Raw genomic sequence first — 12,204 nt, forward strand, 5'->3', positions numbered from 1 at the left:
CACAGCCCTCGCCGCCACCGCCCCAAATGACGATGATGGTGGGGCAGTAGCGACAAGGGCTGTGCAAGTCCTTGCCGCTGCACTTCTATTTATTTTTTATTTTTTTATTATTTATTTTTTAACTTATTTTTCTGTTTTTTAGCTTATTTTTAATTTGTTTAATCTGAAGTGGAACTTTTTTTTATTGATTTTTACCTTTTTTTTAAATTGCCGATTAGATCATCTGGCGAGTCACGTATGATTTACGGTGAAACTCGTCGGGGTTGACACTGAAATAATCATTTTTCAAAAAGATTGGCACTTAAGTGATAAAAAAAAATGACACCAAATTAGTGCTGTACACAAATATTGGCACTTCATGTTTCCTTTTCCCCATTGTTGAATATTGAAACATGGAGGTGTTGACTTTAATTTGATATCTAAATTTGACTGGGATGATAATTTTATTGTGATCTTGGGGACCTTGGATTAATCTAGAGGGCACTAGGATAGTCTTTAGAATCACTTATTCATAAGTTTAGAATCAATTATTCATAGGCCTAGTTTATACTTCGGGTAGCTCTTAGATTTACCTTGACATTGGATTAATGTTATGGTTTGAGTAATCTTTATACTCTGTTTATTTTGCTGAAAAAGTATGATTCAGAAAATATTTTTCAAAATAACGACAAGTTATATCTCCTTAAAAAAATTAGTCAATGGAAAATATGTTCCACAATTCACAAAAATTTATGTCTAATAATTTCATGAATGATAAAAATATTTTTCATTCATTCATTTTTATAAGCAATACAAATGATCATTTTTTGGAAAATGTTTTCCACATCATGATTTTTTCGTGAAACAATCACGCCCTTAAATTCACTTAAGGCATGGTATTAGTCCTATGATTTAGGAAAGTCGCTTGAATAATTTAATAGACTGGGTCGGAATAATTGGTAGCTTTGGAATTAGACATAGGATTCCTTTCAGGATTTTAGTGGATAATTCCTCAGAATAAAATGTCAGTAATTATTTGGCATAAAACAACCTTGGTTAATATAGGTTTAGGTAATAAAAGAGAAAAGGGATTATTAGGATACTGTTGCCTCCCTCATCGAAAACAAGTTAAGGTTGGTTCAGACTTCACCACGGGTCGGATCATTGAACCATGGTGGTCTTGAATAGGTCACGGGTAATCTTTCGAGAGGTCCTCGTCGACACTCGTCGGCAACAATAGCCCTGTAGAGCCTTCTCTTTAGGATTAGGTTAGAACTAAATTTCATGAAACAAGTTCATGGGTGATCGTGTCTTGAAGCTTAGAACAAAGCCATATACCTCTGCCCGGATTATATCCGGTTACTTTCCTATACTTACATTTTGTATTTTTTTTTTTATTACCTACCTTCTTTGTTTGTGTGAAATTCTTTGCATTTGATGCCTTGATTTCCTTAGTTTCATTTGACGTATGGGCTGCTCTCCAGGATCAGAGTCAATCAAACAGCCCATGCATGGACACTAAGCAAAAAGAAACTTAGAATTCATAACTTGACAAGATCGCGTGAATCACTTTGTAAGCAGAAATATTAGTTTAGGTATCGAAAGGGCACCGATTAGAAGATTAGCGTAACCCTAGACTTAGAATATCTGGTTCATAGAAATCGGATGACCTCTAGTGTTCCATTCTGCTCTTAATCGAGCCCAATAGATTAGTGGCAACTCCAAATAGAATAGCACTTCATAAATGGAACAAAATCTATCGAATATTCCTAGTGTTACATCAAATAAAAGTTTAGGACAACCCGTGCCGAACGAGGACGAGTACCTCGAGTTTGAGGTCCATTCATTCCTACTTGACATTGCTTCTATACCTACTCCCCTTGAGTGAAACCCCGAGGGAAAGTTGTTGTTGAATATTTCAACAGTTTTAAAATTATGATAATAACGACTTTGGCCTTGAAAGCTATCACTTTGTAACGGTTTAGGAATGGTCGTATAATGGCTTTTTCACGACTTTCTAACAGTCATATCTATCACTTTGTAACAGTTTTGCAAGCCTTACTCATCGGATTTCATACTTTGAGGGGCAAAACTATCCTTAAGGACAGTATTTGCACACCTCATACAATTGATCATACTTTTTTCACATTTTTCAACATATTTTCTATCATTCTTATTTTCATGTTACCTAATATTTTTCAACAATCTCAAGGATAATACTTCTCTTGTGCATTCTGACGTGAGCTCCGACGTGATCACAACCGGGAAAACTATGCGGTGAGCTTGAACATCAATCTTTATGAAGTGGAGGTGAGAGTGAACAATGACGTCAACAAATTTTGAGAGCTTGCTAAATGAAGTCCGAGATGCCTACTTTGACTCTCTTATCGGGGACTTTAGGGATGCGCTCAATCTCGTTTAGAGGATTCCAATTCCAATGAATAAGCTAAGTCTAACATTTGTTCTTTTGACTTTCAATTGAAGGGAGAGTAGGAGCCCGTTTTGTGTGATTGTGGTAGTGTTGAACTCCAATTATAGAGCTGGTGGTGACAGATTTGATGCCTTCATCAATCTGATGATGGTTTGGTTTACGCATGTTTTTGTCCAGGGAAACTCTCTTTTTGTTGATCAATCTATCCTGTTTCTTGCATTTGCTTGAAGAGAGTTGATCGGGTTTTCATGTGGGTTGTTTTGACGCTTTTGATGAGATTTATTGGAAGTCAGATTTGGATTGGCTTGGCCCGGCAATTTTTTGTGAAAGCTGAATGAAAAGTCTCACAAATATATAAACTCACAGCATATGGTATCATCAACAACAGGTTTAAGCTTCTTTACATGTAAAATTTTCTCGAGAATTGCACTGCTTACTGTTTATTCAAATAATTCAAGCTTAAACGAGCACAAGATCACCTTCTTTTGTAGAAGAATGCATACTCACATCACCTAGTTTCTGAATTTCAATATGCCGCGCAAATTTCTTCTATGATGAAATGAGCAGTATGTGGGTAATTTCACTAATCAAAAGATGTTGAAGAACCTCAAGGAACTTTAGGAAGTTATGAGAAACATGTCACTTGAGCTGGCTAATGAAGAATATGCCATCTCCAAGCAGACTTCTCAACATGTTGTTGCTTCTAAGAACACTTAGATTCAATGATCAATTTGTATGCGAAGCGATGTTTGCATTATGGCCATTCAAGTGCGTTGTTCCCAACAAGTTGCATCCGTGTTCGGTAGGACAAATTTAGCCATTAGTCAAGGCAATGGTGACGGTTGGCTAATTTATGGACAAATTGATGGACTATGCTGCTGGTTGTGACATTCTTCGTATTGTATATTTTGTCCATGGGTTGCTTTTCACTTCTTGTGGTCATGAAAGCATATGTTTGAATGAGACAAAATCTGATAATGGATATGTGTTCAAAAGATGACTTTATTGAAGCAGATGATTCTGAAGACATAATTGTTGCGGTTATTTCCCAAACCAATATTATGGCCAATGCAAAAAAAAAAAAAAAAAAAAGATGGCTGGTAGACATCCTACCAAGCATATATGTAAAAACATAATGATTTATCCTCCTACATTCTAGTAGGGGAAGGAGAAAAATATATTTATCTTGATAATTGAAGAACTACTCAAGTTATTGAAAAAGGGAATGAAACTAACACCTTACGGTGTATGTATTGTGATTGCTAAGTAGCAATAACCATTGCAAGGAATGAAACTTTCAATGATAGAAAGAGACACATCCGATTGAGACGTGATATGATAAAGCAATTGCTTGAATATGGAATTATGTCCATTGATTACATGAAGTCAAAAATGGATTAATACATCAAGGGGAATGTGACTTAAGCCAGTTGAAGAAAATCAACAATGATTGGCAATCCCATGAATTAGGTCCATATGGATAATAACAAGTCACTTGTCAATCTTAGTGATGCATTATTAAAACATTATTGTCCCCCCTCCTAAGGTGAGAATAGTGCAAGAGTGCAAGGAAAAAGAGGTTGGGCTAAGATCTTAATGAATTTCGTAACTATTGTTAGTGGTGTATTAATCTGCAGAATACATTTGATGGAATTACCTATATAAGTGTGGAGTGGGCCCGTTCCTAGGAAATTTTTTGGCGAAAATTTCTATAGTACTTATGAATAAACCAAGCACGAGCTTGGTCTAGTAGTGCAAAACCGAGTTGAACGACAAACTTTGTGGGAGTATAATGCGATTGGTGAAAATTAGAATTCACAAAAAGAAATTGTTAGTTCATAGAAGTTTCAAACTTCATCAATTATTTTGTGAATTATATTTCATTCTTTCTAGGGTTGGTTCATAGTCTAATCAGCACCGGTTCCGATGCATAACACTCTAATAACCCAACACTATTATATTTTTATTTTTCAAAACTTTTTGAAATATGTGGGACATTATTGAATATTTTAGCAGCTTTGATAAAGTTATAATCACCATGAAAGCTATCACTTTGTAACGGTTTAGCAACGGTCATATAACGGTTTTCTAATGACTTTCTACGGGTCATACCTATCACTTTGTAACGGTTTTGCAACGGTCGTATAACGGTTTTCTAACGGTTATATAACGGCTTTCTAACGTTTGATTTATTTATTCATAAACGTTTCATTATTTTACAACGGCTTTACAAGGGTTTCTTAACAACTCTTTTGTTTGCATATAAAATTACAAACCACAATTCTTAAAGAGTCTCTCTCCAAATTAGAAAAGAGAATGTTTCCTTCTTTCTTTTCTCTTCTTCGTTGGGTTATACACATAACTTGTTCCCGTTCTTCTAATATTCAGTGCGGAATATAGAAAAATGCATGTTGTATCTTGAGAGGATAGACGTTAGAAGCTTTACGCACCGAGTTTCGTACCCCGAGAGGCAAAATTATCTTTAAGAACAGTACTTACACGTTTGGGACAATTTATCATACTTTTCTCACCTTTTCCAATATATTTCCAATTATTTTTATTTTCATATTATCCAATATTTTTGAAACAATCAGCGACAAGGACTTTCTTTTTAAGTTCTTAATGTCCAATTTGGATCTCCATTGGATACATGCTAGTATCCCAGAGAGGAAATCTACTATATGTGAATTTGGACTTTTGTTGACATGCTTTTGGATGTCCGACTTGCATCAGGCTTCGAGCAATCCACATGCTACATTTTTATTCGGATTCCGCTTAGGAACTCAAACTTCAGACATATTCTAATAATTTCTTTTCATTTATTCAATTTTATTTTGCTACTCTAACTTGTCATTTACTGGTATCACTAGTTCGCTGGAATTGGCAGGAAGAGGAATATACAATTACAATGCGCTCAAGGAAATCGTTTCCTTTAACAATATTAATAAAAAAAAAGTTAGTTTTACAAGCATTTCTATTGGCCTTTTAAGAGTAAAAAGTAGCAAGTCGTAGTCGGTTTATCTGGAAGTGATTTTGTAATCAACTGATATCTTTTTGCAAGTTTTCTTTCCCGATCTAAAAGTAATTTTAGATTTGGGTGTTCTTTTGTTCCAATATAAAAATATATATGAGACTTCCAATGTGTTTTCTATGCTCTTTCAACCTAATGGTGTTGTTACTGTATCTATATGGTGATGGTGTGGGATGCCGAATCTAGGTGCGCATCCCTTTTAGCAAAGTTGTCGCTATTAGAGAAGGAAATCTCATCATGTGCTCATCACCGATGTTGATGTGAGAATCAGTGATCGGCCGTTAGTTGTGCTTTGATGCAATGACAAACCCGTCTTTGTGTAACGAACGAGTCTCTCTGCAGGCTGTACCAAGTTAATTTATCTTTTAGATTTACATGCTTTGATTAATTTGCATTTTTATCTCGAAATTCCTATCTCTCATTGAAGTGAAATAAAAAATTTCCTTCCCTTCCCAAAAAACAAAAAACTAGCGTTTAAAATCGGAAACCTCAAACCATTAAGCTAAAGGCAAGAAAGTATCCTATGGATTCTTCATTTCATGTGGTAGCAAGTCAATTAATGCTCGAATTTATCGTAACAAATTTCAAGTATTACAAGTAGAAATTCGCTCTGTGGAGGTTGCGGATATCACGAGATTGGATAGTAAAATAAGCAAAATAAGGAAACAAATCAGACGTCCAATTTCTAAAGAGAACAACACATTATTCACTACGTAATAAACAATACAATGGAGATTACAACTACCTTGGAGCCCATCTACACACAAGCCACTCAAAAACTATCAAAGGTGGCCCTAATTACATTTAAATAACTTATACCATGCTTAGTCCTCACAATTCTTGAGAAAATAATCTCCCGATCTCTTTACAAATCTAACCACAAGATTTTCCCGGCTTGAACACTAACTTCATGTATTATTCTCCACCACTAGCACAATAGTTCCACGGATGGAGAACTCTCCATCAACGGCACATCAACAATGCAAAACAAAAACTACCCATGGAGAAACTTTCAAATAAAGGTTAAAAGTGAAGCCAGATAATGAGGGAACGTTGTCTTAATTAAAGATCTGAAATGGCCAAGTTAATCTCAGATTTCGTCGGCCAACTTATTTTTGGCAGTTAGAGCAAGGGCAATTTTATCCAAAATATGCAATACGGTAACAAATGGGTAAAATCTTAAAAACCCAAAAATCCCAAATAGCCTCGGCCATATGATCATACTTAACATATTCTCCCAAAGCCCTTTAAAATTAGAAAGAAAGAAAAAATGCATTAGCATTTCGGAAATGCTAAATCCTAAAACTCTTAGAATTTGCCTCGGGCTAAGAGGCTTTAGAAGTTTTTGGAAATGCAATGCATTTTCCCAAAGCTCTTTAAAAAATCTGCCAAACGCCATAGCATTTGGCCAATGACCTTTAGAGGCCAAACGGCCTTTGGGAAAGCCATTGCCAAACGCAGCCTAAGTCAGCCATCAAGCCCAAATCCTCTGCCTCGAGTTTCCCCTTCCTCGAGATATCGCCACTTTCCCTTTTTGATTTATGTTGCCGACTTCAACTTGGATATACATTCCCGATATAGCAACTAGTCCGATTCCCCTTTTCGTCTTTCCCAATTTGGATGTCCATTGGATAATGACTGGACATTCCAAATGGGGAATCCCATACGTGAACTCGATCGGACATTCGTTGTTGTGCTTTTGGACGTCCGGTATCTGTCGGACTCCGAGCAGTTCACTCGCTCCAGTTCGATTTGTATTTCACCTGTGGGCTGAAACTCAATACGTAATCTAATGCTGGATCCATGGATTACTTTCTCGTATAGGAGAAGAGCATCCCGGATATTCTACCATACAAAGTTTCAATCTCTTCCAACCGATGGCTCTCTAGAAATTACTGCGTTGAATTATTTTTCTGTTTGTTACAAATTATGTATTTAATAAGTATTGAGACTTCATTTTTTTTGGTATAGTATTCACAAAAATTGTGCTTTTCATGTCAAAGATTAGGATTATCATAACAACAACTGCTTATGGACGAATTAGTCTTTAACTAAGTTCAGGTGAAGATCCGACCTAAAAGAGAAAATTTCAAATAAAAGACCCCAAGTCGAGGTGTTTTCTCGAAAGATGGCCCAAGGTGAATCTTGTCTCAAATAAAAGTCTGAAGTATCAAATTAGTCTCCAATAAGGGCTTAAGCTCACCAATCACTCGAATCTTCGTTAAATTCTCTTTTATTTTCTTTCTTTTCTTTTTTCGCCTTTTATTAATGTTTTCTTTCCTTTCATTTTCTTTATCTTTCTTCGCCCTTTCCACATCCTCACCTCAGAGAACTCCCTCGTCCTGGACGGCATCATCTGCGCCCTCTCCAACCTCGGTCGCGGCTTCTATTACAGGAGCGCCCACAACGCGCTAATTACTCGCTTTTTAATCGTCTCGTCCGCCTCGTCAAATCCCTGCGCGCTATCGAGACCATGATGACGAGCAGCATCGGCCTCAATCTCGCAACGCGGGACAATAAGGTAAATTGAAAAGGGAGAAAAGAAAACAAAAAGAGAAAGGAGAGAAAAGAAGACGAGAAAGAAAACACAAAAAAGAAGAAGGCTATTAGACGAAAATGCCCCTAGTCATATTACGATGTGGCTAGTCGGTGATCTCGAGCCTTATCTGAAACTAAGTTTGCCACTTCATGCCCTAATTTTCAGACAAGGTTCACTTTGAGCTCTCTTTTGAGAAAATGCATCCATTTCATGCCCTTATTTGAAATTTTTCTGACCTAAAATGATGTGTATGCTTACACAGTCCAGGAAAATTTGTACGTCTATAAAGTTTTTGCAGTTCTCCTCGCGCAGAAAGATCACGCTTGAGTAAGGACGTCCAAGATTATTCTGCTCCAAAACCTTAGTAGGAAAACAAAATCACAACTAAATTAATGGAAAGCAATCTCCAGGAACGACTTAATACTTGCAACCAAATTCATTATTATTGGGAAGGCACAGCATATACAATAGCAAGTTTCTAAACCCAGATCTCTGAATGGTTTACATCTTCGGCGGTTGTGCCGCGAGAAGCAACATCGCCGAACACACGTCCAGATGGATCATACGATCTTTCAGTTTCTCGCGAAGGTCTTCTAGCGAGCTCTTCAACTCTCCGAGTCCAGACAATCCGAGTTGATCGACCGGAGGTTGGCCCTTGGCAGCTCGTTTCGCTTTCACCATCTTCTCGAGCAGCTCTCCTCGCTTCTCCTCGGCGTTCAATCGCTTGAGTAGATCGAGGAGTTGCTGGTTAAGATTATCCTCGGTCGTGCTCTTGTCAAGGGGTTCGGCGCCTTGGCTTGTGCCCTCGTCCGGAGCCTTTTCCTGATTTAGAAATCGGTGGACGAGAGATTCCACATTCGGATGCCCGAACGAGAAGGGTTTGCCTCCGGGGGAAAACACGATGATCGCGATCTGGACGGCGCACAGGATCGCGAGCTCGTTCGCCTTCTTGAAAAGCCCGGTTCTCCGCTTTGAGAAGGTCACTTGCCTCGTGCAACTATCCGTAACCATCACGATCTCGATCTTGCGCCGACCCATGATCAATTCCTTCAGCGCGACGCTCCCACGATCTCTCAACACGGTCAATTGCAGAATGCAATCTGAAGAACTCGGGACGTGTATATATATATAGCCACCATTTCAAGGAAATCGAGATTCCTAATACGGGGTGTCGGAACGTAATTACCAGATTCGGATTAGGGTTTACTCGCAAGGCAAGTTCTTTAATTCTGTGTGACCAAAACATGATGAACCTCCAATGAGTCCTTGCTGTCTTATGAACAAAACTTAGGTTATTTCTATCCAAAGTCTCTCTCTCTCTCCTCTCCAATGTTGTACACTCCTGGTTCTGTCACTGTATTTTACTGGTGTTCCCTAACTTGAAATGCAAATTATTCATGCAGAATCAATATATCTGAATGCAATAGAATTAAGTATGATGAAACGAAATTTGGGTCATATTAGTAAGAAAATGGAACGACTTAGTCAAAATAATATTCGAATTTTTAGCCGTAATCGCAATTTCTAGTGTCATTTTTCTAGAATTCAAGAATGTGATTATCTTGGTTATGTCTTGATTTGGAAAGACACCATCCATAAACGGATGCTGACTATGAATCCAGCAATCATCAAATGTTTTTACTTGCCCTCAAGCATTTTCCAATTTTGCCTGGCTCTTTTCCTTCCTTTCCCACTTACCTAAAGGGAGAAACTTGGAGAGGGGACAATACTGTATTTGGAGAGCCTATCTTATCATGTAGGTTGGCAATTTGTTTTTTTCCTTGTTTTAAGACAGTACTGTGTCAAACTAGAATTGTCATGCAGCCCAGCCCAAGGTGAAGAGATAAAAGCCACAAAAAATCTTAAATTACGCTCACTAGGACACATTTACCGTGAACTTTTTTCTGTCTAAGTGACACATTTATTCTAATTTTTTCTGACACCGAAAATGCTCGAAATTTGTACCGCTATGACGTGTTTGCCTTCCATCAAGATAAGGTCAATGAGCACAGTTAAAAATTTTATGTGTCTGCTTAAAAGGACGACGGAAGGCAAATAGTACTGTCGCGACGCCTACATGGCAAAAATATGCTAAACTCAATATATGTTACTCGTTTTTCCTTATCTGTCCTCCGTCTTCTTCCTTGATTGGCATGGACGTGGATGAAGAAACTGCGTCCTCCATCGACGACAACCCCAATTCCTTTCATGGACGACTTTAGTCGTCAGTGCACTCTTTACCACCAAGCAGGTCTTCTCCTCCCTTCCTCTTTTCTCTATCACGCTTGAACAGCTGATAAGGATGATGGTAGTGCATTGCACATTGTTTGTGTTCTCTTCTTTCTCCAACGTCATGTTGGATCTGTCCCTTCTGTTGTGCACATTTAGGCGATGAAACTAAGTGTGATGATGCTCCTTAGTAGAATAAGAGTGTTTTAAGCTCTGTTTGTTTCGCGAAAAATGAATAATTTGATAAACATTTTCCTAAAAATGATGACTTGTGTTGTTTGAAATAATTAGTCAGTGAAAAATAGTTTCATTCTCAATAACTGTTTATGTTCAAGTATTTTCGTAAATAATGAAAATATATTTCGCTCTTTCATTTTTTGTAGACGATACAAGCGACTATTTTCAGGAAAATATTTTTCAAATCATTCATTTTTTTGCAAAACGAACGGAGCCTATCTATTCACCACAAGCACTTCAACTCCACCTGGCGTCTTGTCGGTGGTGGTGGTGGTGTATTGGGTGAAAGAGAGAGCCGAATTAACCAATTATGTATCTGAAGACAGTTGTTTAAGTGTGGTTATCCACCTGTATCAACATCACCTCTTTGGTAGTATGCTACGACAGATGCTTCTGATAATTTGCTATATGAAGTAGAGAAGAAGTAGAGAATGATACACAATTGATGTACGACTAGTTTTATTGTTTTTTCTTGATTGCAAGATGCAGTCGATAATGGCCAAAGAGAAATCTATGTTGGTGATGGCGATGGTGATGGCGATGCTAAAGGCGGCGGAGGTAGACACGCCGGCCAGGTAAACCAAGGAAGAAGGCGAAGAAGGAAGGAAAACTAGAAAAAAAGATAAACATATAGTGAGTTGGCATATTTTTGTCACATGGTTGTCGCGTCGGCACCATTTTTGCCTTCCGTCGTCCGTGTAGGTAGCTACATAAGAATTTTCACTGTGCTCGGTGATAGAGGAAAAATGTGTCACACGGGGACAAGTTTGGAGTTATTGATGTCACAAAAAAAAAGTTTTGAACAAAATATGTCACAATGAGCATAACTTGAGGTTTTTAAAGGCTTTTTCCCTTAATTATAATTTGTATTAGAAACTTTTCAAGGAATTCTAGCTAAGGGTGAGTAAAAGAACTGGACTGAACCGAATCAGTCAATTCTGAGTGGCTCCGGTGGAACAGGTGAATATCGATATGGTTTCCAGTTCCAAGTGTGGACCCACCTATTTGGACCACAAGGACTGGACCGTTAAATACATTCTCGTTTTTACAAAACTAAAAACCCTAATTACTATTCATGAGCCCCTCTCTCTCTCTCTCTCTCTCTCTCTCTCTCTCTCTCTCTCTCTCTCTCTCTCTCTCTCGCCAAGACGCATGCCTCTGGCAACCTCACGCTCACTCTTAGTCAAGCTCACTTTCAGTCTCTCAAACTCTCTTTCACTGAACATTTGAAGAAAAGCAATGGTTTTTCAGGTACCATTTCATTTCTCGCTCATTGAAGTTTCGGCCTTTGTGGGTGTTTTTTTTTTTCTGCAGTGCGTTCGGATCGAGTTTTCCTCTTCCGTATTTTTCTTTGGTTGGTTGCGTCGAGCTCATTGAGTCATGGCCGTGGATTAGGTTCCCGTACTTAAGCTAATGCTGAACGAACATTATGGATGCTCCTTGGAATTTGATGTTTCTCTGCATTACTGCTCTTGGGGTTGTTTATTTACTGCCTATTGTGATGACGCTTTTGATTTGCGAGGAAGATTTGATTCTGAAGGTTAACGATGATGACTTCATGCTTGAGGATGAGTTGGATGGTGAAGGCGAGAGGGAAATGGAGGATCAGGTCCCTGGGCGTCGGTTGGGTTCGGCTCTCGACTGAGTCGAGAACCAGATGGGCCGGTTTCTAGCTTCACAAACGAAAAACCAATCCTTTTGATATGGTTTCCAATTCCAAAGTGGGAACCGATCCACCCTAAATCTGGCCGCGGCACC

The 12,204-nt window shown here is 38.2% G+C and overlaps 1 protein-coding gene across 1 annotated transcript; it reads right to left on the minus strand.

Moving 5' to 3' along the window:
* Window positions 1-8,444: 8,444 nt before the first annotated feature.
* On the minus strand, window positions 8,445-9,018 carry LOC115730268 (agamous-like MADS-box protein AGL29). Its single transcript, XM_030660886.2, has one exon. The coding sequence runs from the start codon at window positions 9,016-9,018 to the stop codon at window positions 8,482-8,484; it is 537 nt and encodes a 178-aa protein (XP_030516746.1). The 3' UTR covers window positions 8,445-8,481.
* Between the last annotated feature and the right edge of the window lie 3,186 nt (window positions 9,019-12,204).

Source organism: Rhodamnia argentea, chromosome 9 (genome assembly GCF_020921035.1).
Source record: "Rhodamnia argentea isolate NSW1041297 chromosome 9, ASM2092103v1, whole genome shotgun sequence".
In the NCBI taxonomy this organism is placed as follows: Eukaryota; Viridiplantae; Streptophyta; class Magnoliopsida; order Myrtales; family Myrtaceae; genus Rhodamnia; species Rhodamnia argentea.